This window comes from Prionailurus bengalensis, chromosome B3, assembly GCF_016509475.1.
Source record: "Prionailurus bengalensis isolate Pbe53 chromosome B3, Fcat_Pben_1.1_paternal_pri, whole genome shotgun sequence".
Lineage (NCBI taxonomy): Eukaryota > Metazoa > Chordata > Mammalia > Carnivora > Felidae > Prionailurus > Prionailurus bengalensis.
In genome coordinates, this window is record NC_057355.1 from 37,958,039 (window position 1) to 37,977,960 (window position 19,922).

Consider the following 19,922-nt stretch of genomic DNA (forward strand, 5'->3'; position numbering starts at 1 on the left):
CAATTACTCTGTGAATTATTTATAGAGGGCTATCATTGTTGGAAAATTCTCCAAATGAATGGGAAACCTAAGAAAGGAATCCAGTCACTAAAATGATGAAAACCATAGTTAGGATTTGGCTTAAGAAGTAACCAGTAATCAGAAAGGGATGGTCTTATTTTAGGTAAGCAAGAAAGAACATGATGTTTATCTATGCTGCTCCCTGGATCTCTCACAGGATACATACGAGGCAAAAAAGAAACGGAGCACAGACTATTTTAAATAAATACAAGTTACAAATGCATTTGCTGTTACTTGCTCACTTTGGCCATAGTAATGGCTTTTCTATATGACAAAATCACGCTGTTTTTCAGGCAACAATTTCAAAGCTTCTGGGATATGCTGGATTCCTTGCTCCTCTGTTCTTTAAATGCCACAGAGATATGTCCAACATGGCATCAGAGGTAGGGCAGAATAAAGGAGACAAGGTGAAAGAGAAACCTCTCTGAGATCTAATTCATTAGGACAAAAAGTATGACTGGGAGGAGACAAATCACTATCTAAAATGAGAATTTTTTTATTAGTTATCCATTTTAATTATCTATACAACTCTTAATTCTCATTAGCATAGAAAGTTAGAGTTGACCATACTCAGATTTAATTATTTTTTTATTTATTTTGAGAGAAAGAGAGAGAGCGAGAGAGAAGGGGACAGAGACAGAATCCCAAGCAGGTTTCGCACTGTCAGTGTGGAGCCCAATGCGGGCCTCGAACTCACAAACCGGGAAATCATGACCTGAGCAGAAATCAAGAGTCAGATGCTTAACTGACAGCCACCCAGGTGCCCCTCAGATTTAATTATTAAATCTATTTCTTTATTTAAAAAATTAGTATCCATTAAGGCCAATACCATACATCATATACCTTATCTGATATAAGATCATCAGTTTCCATACTTATAGATGCTGTTTCCTTGCTCATTATATATTTTATTTATTCACCAAAAAAAAAAAAAAAGTAACTCTGATTTTATGTAGATTTAGAATAACAAATAGAAGTCTTTTTCCAACTCAGAAGTTTTTCCACCTAAAGATTTTATAGCCTTGGCACAAAAGAAAAGACAGGACATGATGGAAATTAAAGGGTTAACAACACCACAAGGAGACACATGGCCTGAGGAGATGTCCTTTGAGTCTCCTCTTTAAAAATAAGAAGCCTGGGACGCCTGGGTGGCGCAGTTGGTTAAGCATCCGGCTCTTGACGTCAGCTCAGGTCATGATCCCACGGTTGTGGGAACAAGCCAAGCACCATGTCGGGCTTGTGCTGAGCATGGAGCCTGCTTGGGATTCTCTCTCTCTTTCTGCCTCTCTCCCCACTGGCACTCTGTCTCTCTCTCTCACTCTCAATAAAAAAAATTTTTTTAATTAAATAAAATAAGGACCTGAGCCTTGATTCTATTAAATTATGCCAAAAGACTGTAAGGCTGAATGATTCTGAAGCCAACAGCAAACAAGTGAAAAGCAGTTCTTTGCCTTTATAAAGGTCAAGTGCATAAATGTGTGTGAATATATACATAAATACACAAACAAAAATCTTCTGTTATCTTGTGAGATTAACTTTTAATACCCCTGGATATCATCTTTTAATTCAGTGACACATTTTCAGTAACCACATGTAAATTAGCTGTGATTCAGTTCGTGAAAATTTTGTTTTATTCCTTGATCTTTTGAGAAATTTGTTCTCGTGGTACACTTCTTTGGGTGTGGATTTTACCAATATGTCACATACTAAAATAGCCATCCACAGGAAAAAAAATCAAATAGTTTCAGGGAAATCAACACTGACAGTTGTTGCCTTCCATAATAGATAAACACATTAGCCAGGCTTTAGCTGTTAAAATAGGAAATCCAAAGTAAATAGCAGTTGTAAAAAGAAGCTTTTTTATGTAAACTGCCCATGAGTTCAAATAGCAGTCTATGCCAACCTTCGTTCTGCCTAAAAACCTATTACAAATGCTTGACTACTGATTGTAAAATAATTTATGGTTAAGCAATAGAGCCTCCCCACCTCACCCCCGCTGGCGATTGTTTAAGAATCGAATCAAACATGTTATTAGGTTACAGATATTAACAACTCTTTCAAGATGCTGATCATCCATAGGGTACTGGTTGCTAACCTATGACACATGGAATTTGGCAGGGTTAGAAAGAGTTCCAGTCAGAGAAAAGCTACTGTGACACTACATTCTGTCATTTCTTATTCTAATTACTCTGGTTACACACCCCTTTTTGCTCCCACACCTGCCTCAGTTAGTGTTGTCACCACTGCCTCCATATTTCTTCCGTAAGTTGATGTGGCCTGGTTCAAGCCTTTAACACTCCCCACATCAACTAGAGTAATGTCTTTTAATATATGGCCTAAATACCTTGGAGATCAAGGAAGCTACAATTACAGTGATCTCTTGATCAAAGGTTTGGAAAGAATGTGATGGACAAAACAGAGAGGCATGACACATAAAGCTGAATGGTGAGAATGAGAGAAATACACGATTTAGGCAATTTGTGTGGGGAAAAAGAGGAACACACTGAGGATTAACGACCTGGGAAATTTCCTCTCCTGAAATGATTTGATTACAATGAGGTATCTGCTTACAGTTTCTTTGTGGAAAGCTAACAATAAAACACTTTCTAAAATCAGACACAAAAATGGCTATTTCAGAAAACCTCCATGAACTAGTAACTAATATTCTATTATGCTTTTATAGCTTATATTTTTTATAGACAGAAGCTATTTGATTTGCACAAAAATTTCTTCTTATTATTCTTACTTTATAGGTAAGAAAACCAAAGTTTGATGAGATCAAGAACTGCTTCAAGATTCTGATCTGATAAGCACTGTTGTGGGATGTGGATTCCAGTCCTTTGAAGCCAAATCTAGTGTGTGCCTCAATGAGCCTGTGTGAACGTAAACTGATTGCTTCTAGATCCTCTAACTCAAGTTGTCTTCAAGGTTCTCTGGATATGGTCCGTGTCGATGTTTAAAAAGCAATAGGGAAAATCGATTGAATGACTCACTTTTCAGAGTTGCATTAACTTTTTCAGGCCACTGGGGTACTATTTACTAAATTACCTCTCCTAGAACACTAAATAGCACCCTAGTGGGTCAAAGAGTAAATGCACCTCTGAAAAGTGAGCCATTTATTCCTTTCTTCCTTGTAGTACCAGATGTAATATGTCCCCTATGACAGAAATATGAACCCATTTCCATTAAAAACTCAAGAAATTGTCCCACACTAGAGAAAATGAGAATGGGGAATCTTTCTGAAGCAAAAATTTCTCTTCTATAACCCTGTCCACAATATTGTTGAAAAGTCAACATGTACTTATATAACAACGTTTCGTTTTTATTCACTGGAGATTGATTTTTAATCAAGACCTCGAAACAAAATAAAAATATAAATTCAAAGCTGATGGTTTTCAGCACAGAGATGCATAGTGTATCATGATTGCTGGTTTTCTCCTGCATGGCAGAATTTAAAAACTCAGCTCAAGTGTCCATCTTGCTTATGAAATAAGATCTACAACACCAACAGCTGTTCTTTCACATACCTCATTACGTTACAGGTTATCCCTTGGCCTGAAAAACAAAATTCCTTGACTAACAAGTACGTATATTATTACTTGTAATCTCTATAATGGCCAAAGCCTCTGAATACATTTTTGAGTTGCCTTAGGAATAGCTACCATGTGACTGAACATTTGTGAGATACCTCAACAAAGCGAGACTTGAAGTTTTCAGCACTGTTAGTCTCTTACTCTTCTGGAAGATAGCTATGCAATGAAAACAAGACAACTTTAATTTAAGAATCATCCAGCTTCTAATTAAACTGCCATAGGCAGCTGGTTGGATAAGTTTTAATCAGTTTCAATCACCTATTGATTGGTATACTGAAGCCTAAAAAATTAAAAGTAAAAGATGATTGGGGAATTGTCCCATCTCAGAACAACAGTAGAGGCCTCTGTAAATAACTCCTCTTTTAACCATCAGCTAAATGAACACTTCAATACTGCAGTACAAAGTCTTCTGCAAAATTACTTTAACTAACAAGCAGAAATTTATCAGCTTCAGCCAAAATCAATGCTGAAATCAATTTGAACACTGGTTGTGTCTAAAGGGGCTCATTGGCAATTTAGGGAAATTACACCATGTAAATGCCTGTGCTTTAATTGAACAGTTTCATCAACTAGGCTGTGATTGCTGTCCATTCATTTATTTACTTTCACTGCAGCTACCATTCTGCAAAGGAATGGCTTTTGTCAGGCTGGAGAGAGGCACTTTATCTTCATTTTGTGCACTTTTGTGCATAGCAGACTTCCTGAAATGGGTGTATCATGACTAGGTCAAAACAAGCCAGAAAGGACTTTTCCTTTCACATAAAAATTGAGCAACACTCAAACCACCATCATACCTTCCACCATCTGGGGACAGTCATCTTTAAATCTATAACAAGAAGGAATCTGAGTGATTTGCCTGCACATAGCACTGTGCCTGTGTTGAGGAGCTACATTTTGGACAAAAGAAGAAAAAGCATTTGGACTCCAAATTCAATCCGACCACACTCTTTCTGAGCTAGTGGCTTCCAAAACTATATAAAATGTATTAGATCATGCTCTTCAAACATGAAGAGACATTGTGTTTATAAAGTCCCTTGAGATTAGTCAAGAGAAAGTGCTATTCTCAAATCCATTCAGAAGACTAAGGTTTAAAGATGTCACATATACTTTTAAAGATTAAGGGGAGGAGAAAGGGATGGGGCGCTCAGTTGCTTGAGCATCTGACTTTGTGTCCAACTTCGGCTCAGGTCACAATCTCACCGTTTGTGGGTTCGAGCCCCACATTGGGCTCTGTGCTGACAGCTCAGAGCCTGGAGCCTGCTTCAGATTCTGTGTCTCCCTCTCTCTCTGCCCCTCCGCCACTTGCACTCTGTCTCTGTCTCTGTCTCTGAAAAATAAATAAATGTTAAAAAAATTTTTTTTAAAAAGCGGGGGGGGGGGGAGGGAGAGAGAAAGGAGTCCATGCGGGAGGAGAAAAACAAACTTCTTTAAAAAGACCAGCAGCCGGGGCGCCTGGGTGGCGCAGTCGGTTGAGCGTCCGACTTCAGCCAGGTCACGATCTCGCGGTCCGTGAGTTCGAGCCCCGCGTCAGGCTCTGGGCTGACGGCTCGGAGCCTGGAGCCTGTTTCCGATTCTGTGTCTCCCTCTCTCTCTGCCCCTCCCCCGTTCATGCTCTGTCTCTCTCTGGCCCCCCAAAAATAAATAAACTTTGAAAAAAAAAAAATTTAAAAAAAATAAAAAGACCAGCAGCCAAAAACAGCAACAAGATCCCCCAAAATGATTTATTTAAACATTTTTTAACATGTATTTATTTATTTTGAGCGAGCGAGAGAGGATGTGTGTGTGTGTGTGTGTGTGTGTGTGTGTGTGTGAAGGGGAGGGGCAGAGAGAGAGAGGGAGAGAGAAAACCCCAAGTGGGCTCTACGTTGTCAACGCAAAGCTCACAGTGGGGTTTGATCTCACAACCATGAGATCACAACCTGGGGTGAAATTAGGAGTTGGACATTTAACTCAGGCACCCCACTTCTTTTTTTTTTTTAACGTTCATTTACTTATTGTTGAGAAAAAGAGTGAGAGAGACAGAGAGAGCGTGCGCGCTCAAGTGGGGGAGGGCAGAGAGAAAGGGAGGGAGAGAATCCAATGTAGGCTCTGTGCTGATAGCGTAGGCTTGAACTCATAAACAGGGAGATATTGACCGGAGTCAAGATCAAGAGTCAGATGCTTCACTGACTGAACACCCAAGCACTCCCCCAAAATGATTTTAATACACACATAAATGCACTCATAAAGTCATGGACAAGGGAAAAACCCAAAGATCTAATTTAGGAGAATCATATGCTGGAAAGCATGAACATTTTTAGCATTTGGTTAATCACCGTTACTTCCAAGATAACAAGTTCTAGGGAAGGAGGGAAGAAAGAAGACAGGGTTTGTTCATATGGGTCATCTGAACAGGTACATGTGCCTCATACAAAAAAATAAAAATAAAATTAAAAAGTACAACTGTAGGATATTTGGTTGAACAGGCCAGCAGAAATTCTTACAGTTGCACATACTTAGTTCCTCACAGAACCAAAAGTAACTATTCACCAGGAAGGGCACTACAAAGGGATAAATAAGAAAGTATGAGTTTCAGTGGTGGTTCTATCCTTGTCTTGTTTTGAATCCTCAGGGAAATCCATTAATTTTGGTGTTTCAGTCTCTTCACAGGGTCAAACAAGGACAGTGATACCCACTGTACCCAGCTGTATTTCATTGCTGCTGGGGACAAACAGAAATGCGACCACCAGGATTTGAGCACCGCCTGTGCTTTGGGTAGAATGGAGGCAGGCAGGGCCCTGAAACCATCCACTTGGGCTCCGGGATGCAGGGAAACTTCTCATTTGCCCTGACAGTCAGTTACTACAGCTCTTGTACCCTGCCACGCTCACTAGGAATTACCTTCAAAAAAAGTTAAAAGTGAAAAGAAATAAATGGTGTACCGAAACTTAGTACACGTGTTTGTGGTAAAAATCCATTCTGTAATTTAATCCCATATACGCTTTTCTCTGCCACTCTAAAGTTTCACTGGCCATACATTTTGTTGCTGAGCCAACGTAAAAATATATTTTATTCATAGTTTTTAGATAACTTTTCTAAAAATTTAATTATGGTTTAATCAGAGTTTTATGTTTATTGACTAAGTATATTGTTACATTTGCTGCTATAGTTAGCAGTCGTAATAGAATCAGAATGTTTGAGAATCTTATACAATATGTATTTTCTAAACACACTAAGCTTGTTAAAATGCTATATTGATTGTGCCCTAAAGCAAGTTCTAATTTTGTCTGAACATTTTTCACTTCATTATTTGAACTCACCAAACAAAAACCATGAACTCTACTTTTAGCAGTAATATTGAACATTCTTTTTCTTTCTTTCGTTTGTAATACTGACAAGGAAAAGTATGAAAATTTTAGGGTCAAAAGGATAACACTTAAAACGCAAATCAATGTTTTAAGAAATTTTAGGCTTAATTCCCACAACCTAACTATCTATTGCTAGTTCCCATCTAATTCCATCATCTGCTCCTCTGATTTAGTGGTAGCACACAGATCAGAACCGAAACATATTTCACTCCAGTAAGGTGGCAATTTAACAGAAACAGAGACTCTTATATCTAAGTAACCAATGATAGAGCAACGGAAAAAAAAAAAAAAACTGGCAGAAAGTTATACACACTAAATGCCTTTTGGACTTCCCAGTGAATTATTTTCAAAAAAGCAATTTAAGTAAATACCCTAGATGCTACGGTACACAAATATTTGCTTGTGCTATATGCCAACCAAGAGACTACATTTTTCTAACACACTGGAGACTACAAAATACCTAAAAAAAAAAAAAAAAAAAAAAAAGAAAGAAAGAAAGAAAGAAAGAAAAAAATGTAATGTGTCTTATAAATCAAGAAATGCACCACCTCCACTAGCATAACCATACAATTAATCTAGGGATTTGATTATTAAATTCTAAGTTTTTGATAAGGAAAGAGACCCAAAAGATAGAGTAACAAGATATATTGCAATAACTCTGCCAAGAAATGGTTGTTTTCATGTCTATTAAAAAGCCTCTAAAACTAACTAGAGATGGTACATCACTGACTTGCAGAATTATATATTTATATCTTATATCCAGAATTAATTTGGGTTAAAGAGGAGGAAACTCAAGAGGGGGAATGCCAGATAGAAAACCCCTAGCTTGAGTAGTGGTCCCAAGTACTAATCTAAGTGTCAGAACACCTGAATTCTGTACAATTTCTAAAAATTGTACATATTAAACGTGTATGACTCAATGCTTTGATACCGAGTTCTAATCTTGATTTGAACCTTGGGCATGCCCCTTAATTCTTCCAAGCTGTATCTTTCTCACTGGTGAAAAGGGGGTAACCTTCTGAGAAAGGATTCGGCAAGGCCTGACAGATCCAGCATGATAAGGCCTCTGCCTGTCTCTCTGTTCTCCCCTGGGCTCACTCTGCTATAGCCACACTGGCCTGGACACAATATATTCATGCCTATCTTCAGGCTTTTGCCAGAGTGGCTCCTTCTACCTGGGAGGTTCTTCTCCCAGGTTTTCCCATGACTGGCTCCTTGCTGTCCTTTAGGTCTGAGCTCAAACATCACCTCTTCAGAGAAGCCTTGCTGAGCAACTATTTTACATTCTTTACAGCACTTGCAAGGTCTGATATCATCTTACTTCAGTATTCATTTCCTTGATTATTGTCTGTTCGCCCCACTAGTGTGAACTCCAGGAGCACAGGGGACCTGCCTTATTCACTACTGGACCACAAATACACAGAACACTCCTTGGCATAGAATGACAGTAAGGACAGTAGACCCCAGAACAAGATGGGGTTGGGGGCACTGGCCCCTGTGCCCCCTGTGTAGTTGAAAATTGGCATGTAACTTTTGACTCCCTAAAAACTTAACTACTGATAGCCTACTGCTCACTGGAAGCCTCACAGATAACATAAAGTCGATTAACACATACTTTGTACGTCGCATGTTATATACCGTAAAAGAAATGTTATTAAGAAAATCATAAGAGAAAACACATTTACAGTTCTGTACTGTTTACTGAAAAAAATCCACATATAGGTGGATCCGTGCAAGTCAAACCTGTGTTGTTCAAGGGTCAACTGTATTTAGTCAATGAATAAATGAATAAACAATAAGATAAAATTTTAAAGAACAAAACCAAGCAAGACATGACATAATATTTTTATAGTAGCTGAATGCTAATTAATTCTGCAACATCAGCCTCAGGAGTGACCTCTGTAGTCAACTCATGTCCAGGTCTAAGTGGGAATTCTTTTCTCAGTGGTTCTGAACACCAGCCATGCTGTTCTGCTTAAGGTAAGAGGGTTCACAGTCCCAGAGCTACCCAGCCACAGACCACACTGTGTGTTCCTCCTCAGACTGTGAAGAATCTGCCTCTGCAGGTTAATTCCTGAATCACTGCCCCAGTTCCTACGGTAGGTGAGGTGCAGTGCCTGGCCCTGAGGACGCCCACCCAGATTCACTGACACAGCTCTCCTCCAGGGAGGACCGTCCAGTGGGAAGAACGGTAGGAAGAGGGCATCACTCACTCTAACCGAAAGCAGGCTGGTCAAGAGACACTCCAGAGGAGCAATCTGAGGCTAGCCTTCAGAAACACACAGAACAAACCTGTTCTTCTGTCGACAGAAATGACTTTTTAAGAAGTCAGAGGTCATGGAGACCCTTAATCGTCAGATAAACGCTGGCCAATTCCTTCAACCACTTCTCAACTCAAATACCAGTTCTTCCATACCTTTACTGATTCTTCCCGAGGAAACAGCCAAAACTCATCATCCCTTCCTCAGCCCCAACCCGGGGCCTGGGTATTACACATACAGACATGCGCCCTAGACTGGGAAGTCTGCACTTACTTCATCTATCTGGACAAGGTCGAATGAGAGCCAGGCCATCCCCAACAACCAGCAGGGTGCCATCCACACAGCAGGGACTTACAATGAGACTGTTCAGCAAGTGTGTAAAGGAGGATTGGAGAGGCCCAATTCCTGGGCCCCCTTATTATTCTCCCCATGCTTCTCTGGGTGGTCTCTGGACTGTCCATATCTCTGTAAAAACTCAGTACCCAGAACTAGACACGCGAGTCCCAAAGTGGCATGCTACAAGATGAAGTCACACCCAGATGTTGTCCCCTCCTAATGCAGCCAGAGGATAGATTCCAAAGGAAAACTAGATCTCCCGCACCCTATAAAAACCCATGTGAGCTAATGTATATCTCTTCACAATCACTTCTGCTTGGGGACTTTAAATTTCTTTATAAAGTAAGCATTTTTACTAAAATAAAATAGTAGAAAGAAGTCCTGCCACTTTAAAACTATTTTTTCCCTGAAAGGAGATGGTGTTGAAATACTTAGATTCAGCAAATTCTTACTTGAAATATTACCATAATGTATTGATTTTTACCAGACTCAATTGACTGAAAAGTTGTTTGTATAGCAATATTGGCCAAACCAATATACTAGAACAATTTTGTTACCCATAGTAATCAAGTGCATTTCTGAAGTATAATTATACTGTCATAAAAATAAAGCCAAGATACCCTCTTCCAAGCAATAAAACAATAGGGGCTATAAAACAGGAAGAAGAAAAGGCTAAATAGATGAGATTTTTTAAAATTAAATTTAGTGTCTTTTAAGAACACCTCTGCCTCCTTTTCCTTCCCTTAAGCCAAGGTTAGCAGAAATGATCAATACTTCAATCTCAATAAACTATTTCAATAATAGTTAATTCGGGTGGAAACAGAGTCTGAAAATCTCTGCTCAGCGACCTGTAACATCCTGTCATGTTGGTTAGATGCCAATAATCCATCATTGCCATAATGGATATGAGCACGTGTGAACATGGAGTGGGGGAAGCAAAGGTGGGAAAGGTGTAGAGAATCACAAGCTCACATTCATTCTTTAGAGTCCAATCAATACAATACACATTATTGTATGAAACAAACCTATAACAGTGAATGCTGAGAGAGGGAGAGAGGGAAACATACATAATTAATTTTACTTGACAAACAGTCATTGATTTTCTGGAAATATTAATATCCTTGTTTGTCACATGATACTTTAACACAACCCAGCCATATACAAGTATTTAATTTTGTATTAAGATGATATCTTGTTTGCTTGTTTAAAATATGATCTTGGCTGCAAGGAAAAGGCTCTTCATTTGATTAGAAATTTAAAGTTAAAATAAATCAAACAATCACCCTAGCTCTTGGGTCAATATCAAAACCACTTAAAAATTACTCTTAATTTACAAGATGCACCTCAGGGAAAAAAATATAAAGGAGTGGGGTCACTGGTGCAGCCGGTAGAGAAGCTGGGGTCAGAACTACTGCTGATGTGGTTTGGCACGTTCAGGGTGGCCAGTGAAAGAGAAGTGAGAGCTTTCTGAGTACTATGTGGTTCCCAACATTTTCTTCAACGACTCCTTTTTATTATACTTTCCCCTCAGGAATCCCATATTTTGACAAGTTTGGTTTACTAAACAGCATTTAATTAGACAGCAATTCATGTGTTTTCTCATTTTATATAACTGACCACCAGAGCTTCTAATTTTCATTAAATACATCATGTTACCGTAATGAGTTGATCTAATTCCAGCTCCAAAAACATAAACGTAATGTTTTACATGGCCTCTACAGCCACGTAAAGGGCAGAATACAACTTAATAGTTAGTTCATGTGATCTCAGTTACTATCTCCAAGGACCATCCTTACCCTATTGCCTAACAAATATCTCATAAATGGATAAGACAAAAGAGAGAAGGACGGACCAACACCTTTGAGAATTATTATCCCTTCCCTCTTCATGTTGTCTCTAGATATAGTCAAATCAATTCTTAAATAATGGTATATATCCAATCTTAAAATACCATGTAGGCAGTACATATGCTACCCATTATATCACTGAGAAAATCCTACCCAAAATCCAGGTTAGACCCTTAATGTAACTATAGGAAGCAAATGGAGGCGGACATTTCATTACTCTTTTCAAACACCTACATATGTGACCAAAAAGCTGATAATCTTTTTGGAAAGGAAAAAATAAAATAAAAGATGATTCTTAAGTGCTTGTTAGCTAACTGACTTATTAGCATGACTTAAGTCCTAAGAGTTAAGTATTACTTTATTTCTGGACCCAAAGCTTAAGTGACTCCATCAAACAATGCCCTGGGGGAGCAAAGAACCTGAGGGACTGGCCTTCATTATCATAGAATGTTTCCAAAGTAAGTGGGCCTGTTAATTACTTTCATTGCAATGTGACACACTATGCAAAAAAAGAGGGCAGTAACTAGTATGTTGGGTTAATTTATCATTCAAATATATGCCCTTAGTTTAGAAATTCCTATTCTTCTAGGTGAGTGTTGTAAAACAAGTATGCAGGCTTTAAAACTAGCTAGCTATGGGGAGAATCCAATTAAAGGGCCTTACTAAAACCTGCTTGGGAAAAAAACCCCGCTTGCCTCATTCTCATTTCAGCCAACATGTATAAAGCATCTATCCTATCCTTAGGACTGTGCGCAGTACACTAGGAAATACAAGGAAACACAATGGACTCTGCTTGACCTTGAGAAACAACACTGCCTGGGGGAAAAACACAGAGCAAAGAGGAGAGAGACAGAATTCTGGCTTTGCCACTGATTGGCCACAGGCCTGGGGGTCCTAGCTTTTTCCCATGGTCAAATGGGCTTCTTAACATTTACCCGCTGTCCTAGAGCAGGCTGAAAACAAAAAACTATGATAAAAGAGAAAATACTTTGAAACTTCTAAAAAATCATTGTAATGTAAGGTATAATAAATCATATTCATGAGACAACTAGAGAATAGCAGGAAACTCAGAAGCATACCATGTATCATAATATAATGCAGAATTTCTCAAAATTAATTAAACGCAACTCTAACACAATTCAACATCTGGGAGATGTCTGTAGATGTTCCTCAAAATAAGAGCCCTGCAGTCAAGTAAGCATAGGAAGCACAGGGGTCAACAATTTTTCCATTATTTGGTACTACCATTGCCAGTTAGCTAACATTTACTCCGTCGTAGTGGTAAGTTCCTTTTCTATGGAACATCTCATTTAACCTCACAACAACCTTATTAGAGGTCATTACCCCCTTTGACACATGGGGAAAATGAGGCAGAAGATGTTATGTAACTCTCCGCCAGTCACACAGCTACTTAGGGGCAGATTCAGGGTACACTTACCCACAACACATCCTGTTCTCTACTTTCTCAAAGTTTTTAAAATTCACTGTGAATCTCATAGAGGGGAAGAGGATATGTGTCTTTCTTGAATGGGGGTGGGGGGAGGTTGGAGCAACATGTAACATTTTGGGAAATGGAACAATAATGAGAGTACATTCATTTTCTTTTCCTAAATTATTCTTCTTCCCAGGCATAAATAAAACTTTAGCCTAAGATATTTCCTTTATAATCCATTTCACCCAAATTAGTAATCCAAGAAATACCAACTTAAAATTACCTAAGTCATTATCATAACACAGAGAATAACTCAGCAGAGGACTATGCACAGCACCCACAATACCACTTGGTTTAAATGTCTGGGCCCAGAATTTCACACTGTAGAACTGGGGGGAACATCCAAACTTAAAAGGCAAAAATGTGATCAACTATTAAACAATATATATTGCAGTTACACACGATATCCTATCCTTTGAAATTCACAACATCCCATCAGTGGAGCAAATAAGAAAGAAATATTAAACTTTTGCTTTGCATTTATTAGCTTTATTGTACTTTATAAGAAAAAAAATTAAATAGGCCCATTAGCCAGTTTTGTTACCAATGAGTGGATTTTCCAATATTTTCTTCATCTAGTTTATGTAGCATAGCCTGTAATATAATCATTTTGTTTGAAAAATCACAATTTTTATAGTCAACACCATTAAGGTAAACTTAGTGTAGGAGAAAGTCAATCATAACACATCAAACAGTTTTATGGAGACTTTAGTAAAGTGGATTCTCATTTCTTGACAATTATACCATTTCTTTGTGCCGAACTAAAAGCCAGGGATATAAGAACAATACAACGGAAGCCCAGACAGAAATGAAGACCAATGATCAATAACAAGTGGTTAAGCAATTTGGTATCTTTACCTTCTTTCCTCTTAAGGATCACCTAAGCAATAAGATAAATGGGATGTCTTCTTTGTATAGAAATATAGTGTGTAAAATAAAGCACTAAAATCATCATGTTACTGCCACTCACCCTCCATAAACAACCGCTGTCAAAAATATATTAAATCCAGGGGTTGCTCAGTTCGTTAAGCGTCCGACTTTGGCTCAAGTCACGATCTCGTGGTTCGTGGGTTTGAGCCCTGCGTTAGGCTCTGTGCTGACAACTTGGAGCCTGCTTCTGATTCTGTGTCTCCCTCTTTCCCTGCCTCTCTCCCACTCATGCTCTATCTCTCTCTCTCTCAAAAATAAAATAAAACAAAACAAAACAAAACAAAAAACCATCTTAAATCTGGGGCCCCTGGGTGGCTCAGTCAGTTAAATGTCGACTTCTGCTCAGGTCATGATCTCACAGCTCATGAGTTTGAGCCCCACCTCAGGCTCTCTGCTGTCAGCGCAGTGCCTGCTTCAGATCCTCTGTCTCCCCTCTCTTTCTGCTCCTCCCCAACTCTCTCTCTCAAAAATAAACATTTAAAAAAATATATTACAACACACACATATTAAGCACTAGCCACAGTAGATAAGTAAACTCAGGGTATGTTGCTAATATTAACATAGCATTCCAGCAGGTATAGAACTTGTGCTAAGGAGGTATAAGATAACGTGTTGTTGGGGCGCCTGGGTGGCTCAGTCAGTTAAGCGGCCGACTTCAGCTCAGGTCATGATCTCATGATTCATGGGTTTGGGCCCCGCATCAAGCTCTGTGCGGTCAGCCCAGAGCCTGGAACCTGCTCTTGATTCTGTTTCCCTCTCTCTCTGCCCCTCCCCTACTCATGCTCTGTCTCTGTCTCAGTTTCTCTCTCTCTCAAAAATAAACATTAAAAAATTAAAAAAAAAAAAAGATAATGTGTTCTTTTATCAGTTCTCCTAATAAAAGGAGATCTTGTGGCCATGCTTCTTGGCTACAAACATTAACAAAGCAAACAAGGAGTTACTGTGTAAGGGGTACAGGTTTCAGGTTTACAAGATGAAAACAGTTCTGGGATGGATGGTGTTGATGGTTGCACAACAGTATGAATGTGCCTAATGCCACTGAACTACTGTAGACTTAAAAATGGTTAAGACACTAAATTTTATGCTTCTCACCATAATTTTAAAAATAATAAAACATTAACATGATTCTACATTGTCATTTTTCCTTGGTAGATAGGCAGGTTATTTCCATTCCCCTGCCTCCCTCTCCCCTTTCTGTTGGTAACCTGTGTTGTAAAATAAAAGATTAAAATGTTAACATCTGGGATATTATTTCTAATAAAAATCATCTGCTGGAGTTTGGTAGTCTTACGTTTCCCCCCTTCTAGAATAAACCAGAACACTAAATTCACAATAGGGCTTCAATTTAAAACCACAACCATGCCTGAGCGTTCAACATGTGGTTAAACAGAGCAAATAAATAGGCTAGGAGTCTAAAGAAATGTTTTGGGATTCCATTTGAAGCCATTAAAAGGAACCCAAAGAGTTGAAGAGTTGCTAGAAATCTTTCCTGTTTCTTTCCTGTTTTATTTTATCTGGCTATCAGCATAAAAGCATTAATAAAAAGAAAGGTTGAGGCTTTGAAAAGTGCTCTCTACAGTGAACTTAAGAGAAGCAAATCAGGGCATGCAGGTTCCTCCTTCTGTCCTTTCTAAGGGTACCTGAACCCAAGAACATTCAGAACAGGGTAAAAACTCCAGTCAGATTAAGAGTAAAATGAAGAGATGCTGTTTATGCAGCACTGGGGGCTACTTGGAAAGGGGTGTCAGTACGATCCAGGGAAGGACAAGAGTACCTCAAACTCTTCAGACACAATAGGTAGCCATCAAACCTTTGAAGGGCATGGCCTCAGGATCATGTTAGGGCTGCACTATTATTTAATTCTCTGAATTATTACAGTGGAAGCACTTAACTTTCAGACCAACTATCCACAGTACCCAGTCATCTGTAGGAAAAAAGAATCCAAATACATGAACATAAGTTCTTAAAGGACTAGATTCAAGAGAATGGACTCCAATCCTGGCTCTACCTGTAGAGAGAAGACTGAAGCCATGAGTGAGTGAATAGGTCAGACGACTTTGAAGAAGCTTCTAACCCTGAGACACCTAATTCTATGCCAAGGCTGCATCTCTGTGTGGAGGATGTTCTGGGATTTTAAGATGTGACCCTTCATGGTCATAAGGCAACAGGGAAATTTTTATCTATAGTCACGTGGTTAGCAAACACTTAAAATTCCAAGAACATTAATAACCAATTATAAATTATTTCACAACTTTGAAAATATATATTAATATCCACATTAAAACATCTAAGGTAAAAACACAATCATAATGTGATACAGAGTTAGTGTATATATGGAAAACAGCTCTCTGGAGGAAAGCTTTATTACTCCCTCGGGGCTTTCATACAGAGTATGGATTTTTTAATTCCTAGTGGAATATTTTTCATACACCATTGCAGACTATTAAGTACTAGATATTACATTATGTAGTTTAAACTTTGCACTACTGCATGAGAAAGACTTCCCTGTTGAGAGAACTATTTTTTATGGTTAGCATTTTTTAATATGAAAATGAACACTCCTTTAGGGTAAGATCACTGCTACTGGAATTTGGGAGAATTTTATAACTTAACATATTCATCAATGTGTAGAAATTCTCTCGGGGGACTAGGGAGAGAAGGAAATACAACAGGAAGAAGGCTTTTTAATAACTTACAGTGTCGACACAGGGCAAAGCAATGGTATTTATAAGGTTTGTCTTCCACTGGGCACAGCTGTAAAAAGGCAGGGGACTAGTACAGGGTGCTAGCAAGTTTAGAAAAAAATGGTGTTAAAAAGCAAAGGAAAAAAAATGCATTAAACTTCAGGCCAGTTAAAGGTACACCTGCTAATGGTGGACTATTAACGTTCACCCAGGAGAGATGCAGACTCAGAAATATTAAAAAGGCAATATAAATGCACTTTTGCAAGCAATTCCTCAGAAAATAGATGCCTTGCAGAATTTTGGAGTCAAAAGTAGAAATAAAATCTAAGTGCCAGTGGTCATTTAAAAATCTTTGCCACGGAGAACTTGGATACTCACATTTGGCAAAAGTGGATAGAAAGTTTAAACAAAATCGACTACTCACTTGTAGACTGTGCCTCCGTTGCCATGACCAAGAGTGTCTCGATACCGTATGTCTTGTTCATTCATCTCCATGAGAAAGAAAGAAAAACAAAAAGCGTGTCATGCTGTGGATGGAAATGTCAAGGAAAAGCAACTCTGGGCCATAAACAACAAGCAGTCTGGGTCATTTCAAGTTCAGCTGCAAGAACGAGAAGATCAATACAACATTTGCTGTCCAATTTATAAAAGACGATACCAAGGGACAAAGTGATGGAAAGTTTAATGACAATTTGTTTGCCTGGGTCATTTCATTAAAGTTTGATAAAAGGTGTCAAAATGGAATGATATAACATAGCTCAAAAGGGTCAGGTCAGAGATACGGATAAGAACACAGTCTCTAGCACTACACATAACCAATGCCAAACAGCAGTGCACATAACCAAAATCAAACTTGGGAAGACAGCACACACACACAGACACATACCCAGTAATCTAATGCACAATCTGTAAATAAATCAGCCCCTGAAAACTCCTCAGGTGACCCCACAGTTAACATTAAACAAACTAACTGAATAATGTTAATGATTTTCCTGGAGTAGATACAGCTTTCCTTTGGAAACAATAAATTAGTATACAGCGGTAACTGGGTAGAAATCATATTATGCCGATGGAAAAGTGCCAAATCGGTGCACTTAAAAATGCATACATAGACAAATACTGAAATCCATAAAGGGAAAACATATAATAATGTGATTCTTATAAACTCAAGTCATTTTCATCATTTAATATGCTAAATAGCATGCACATTTTCTCAGGTTCCATAAAACTACTACACCACAAAGACTACTCTCGTTTGTATCATGAATAGTAGTCAATTATTCTAGCGCCCACAAAATAATGTTTTGGAGTTGTAAAGAACTCCTTAAATTATTTATCAAATGACTTTGAGATTAGTCAGATTATATTTGATGCATTCGGTAATTTTCTACACAGTGGTCCAGTTGCTTAAAAATTAACTGCCAACTTTATTCACTAAATGGATTCAATAAAAGTGTTATTTTCCATATAGCGAAAGCTTGGGAAAAGCCATAGTAAGCCCTGAAAAAAAAAATCAATTTCCTGGGAATTGCACTGCCTTGCATGGGCAGATGGAGTTTTTAATTCAATATCACCTGGAAAAAAAAAATAGTTTGCTTTCAGACCATTATAGTAAACCTTTAAATATTTTGCTCTAAACTTCCGCCAATTGAATAAAGCAAGGCTCCATTTATCAAGGGAAATATTTTTCTTCTATACATTTCTGAAGTTGAAGCTTCAGAGAGCTGTGATAATTAGCAGTATAGTGCAGGTAACAGAAACAGCTTCCTTTCCAAGCCGTTCTGCCAATCCCTAAAAGAATATTGACAGAGTAATGTGTAAAGGCCAATTCAACACCCAATTTAATTGTAGTACAACCTGATTGGTGCAATTTGCAATCAGCTAATTACTATATTTATGGTCAGAGTCAAAATGATAGACAAGTCAGAAAAATTGGCAGCTATTTTCCTATTTGAGGGAAATTTTGCTCTTCATTACCTTTCTTGTATTACTAATACAGAAAAAAAGAAACCATGTTTTAACCTGCATAAAAGATGGAACATGAAGAGAAGAGAAGAAAAGAAAACTTCTTTCTTCCAGACCAAAAGAGAAATTGTAAAACAGCATGAAGGAGAGCGGCACATAAAGGAATTTGAGATGTTCAGTAGCACAGCTAGGACCAGGTGGGCTTTGATCAATGGCGACGAAGGATATATACATGGAAACTGCGGGACCTACTGGCGAGTACAAACAGGCTAATTCCTTCCAAAACACTTCTCAAGGTAGTCTAAACAGCACTCTTAACCACCTCATTTGTACCATTAACTTGCCTAACAAGCTGCACCCTCATCAAGGCTCAAAGTAAATTTCCAAGAGAGCAAATTTCATGGACTACATAGGATCCAGGCTCCGCAGGGGCCACACTCTTAAGACTACATCCCCTCCACCACTCCGTCAGGACCTTCCAGATAAAAGGACCAGTAGTTTCCTCTCAGAAAAATATACAAGCCGAGACATATTGTCATTCCACATTCCAATGACACTCTGGGATGGACCTAGGACTTTGCAGGGGGCTGGATTTTGTGGCATTCTATTGAAGAGAAGGCAAATGGGTAGGTATGGCAAGTCTCTGAGCTGCTTGAATCATTATAGTCCTGACATCGTAGGGTTATTTTACCTCTCAAACTCAGGACCCTGAAAAGAGAAGTGGAGCAGCCGCCTGCCCCCCATACCCAGCATTCTGACCTGACCAGGAGTGGTAGGCATCCACCAGAGGTTAGGCTGAGAGACGCTGTGTACTGTGGGTGTGGGTGTGTGTGCACGTGTGTGTGTGTGTGCTAAGAAGCATGTGAGCAAATTCAAGGATAGAAATTTGGAATCCCTCAGACAATAAGATTGTAAGAGCCTCATAAAGATAAAAGTGGTTTTGAAGCAAAAGTTCTAAAACCATCTCACTTAAAAAGACAGTATCCATAAAAAGGTAAAGTGTTTCTACAATGTTTTAAAGTTTTATAGACCTTTGCCTGGCCTATGAGCTGACTGATAGGTTTTTATATTTAAAAAATATCAGATTCTTTTTCTTTTGCTTATTTGGATTTTCTAACTTTTATATAGTATGCAAATATTATTCATGTAAAAAAATGTTTTAAAAGAAAACTGTTAGAGACAAGCTCATTAACTGATTACAAAGAACCTTTTGAGAATCTCAAATCTCTGATTAAAATGGATTACTTCGAGGCACTTGGGTGGCTCAGTCGGTTAAGCATCCAACTCTTGATTTGGGCTCAGGTCATGATCTTATGGTTTGTGAGTTCGAGCCCTGCATTGAGCCTGATTAGAATTTTCTCTCTCTCTCTCTCTCTCTCTCTCTCTCTCTCTCTCTGTCTCTCAAAA

General features: G+C 38.5%; 1 protein-coding gene across 6 annotated transcripts in view; it reads right to left on the reverse strand.

Annotated features, from left to right (window-relative positions):
* MAP2K5 (mitogen-activated protein kinase kinase 5) overlaps nucleotides 1-19,922 on the reverse strand; it is a 273,046-nt gene that overhangs the window by 196,085 nt on the left and 57,039 nt on the right. For all 6 annotated transcript variants that reach the window (XM_043555086.1, XM_043555085.1, XM_043555088.1 and 3 more), the window contains exon 8: nucleotides 16,975-17,039. In XM_043555086.1, coding sequence (XP_043411021.1) covers nucleotides 16,975-17,039 — 65 coding nt within the window. The remainder of the gene's footprint in view (nucleotides 1-16,974; nucleotides 17,040-19,922) is intronic.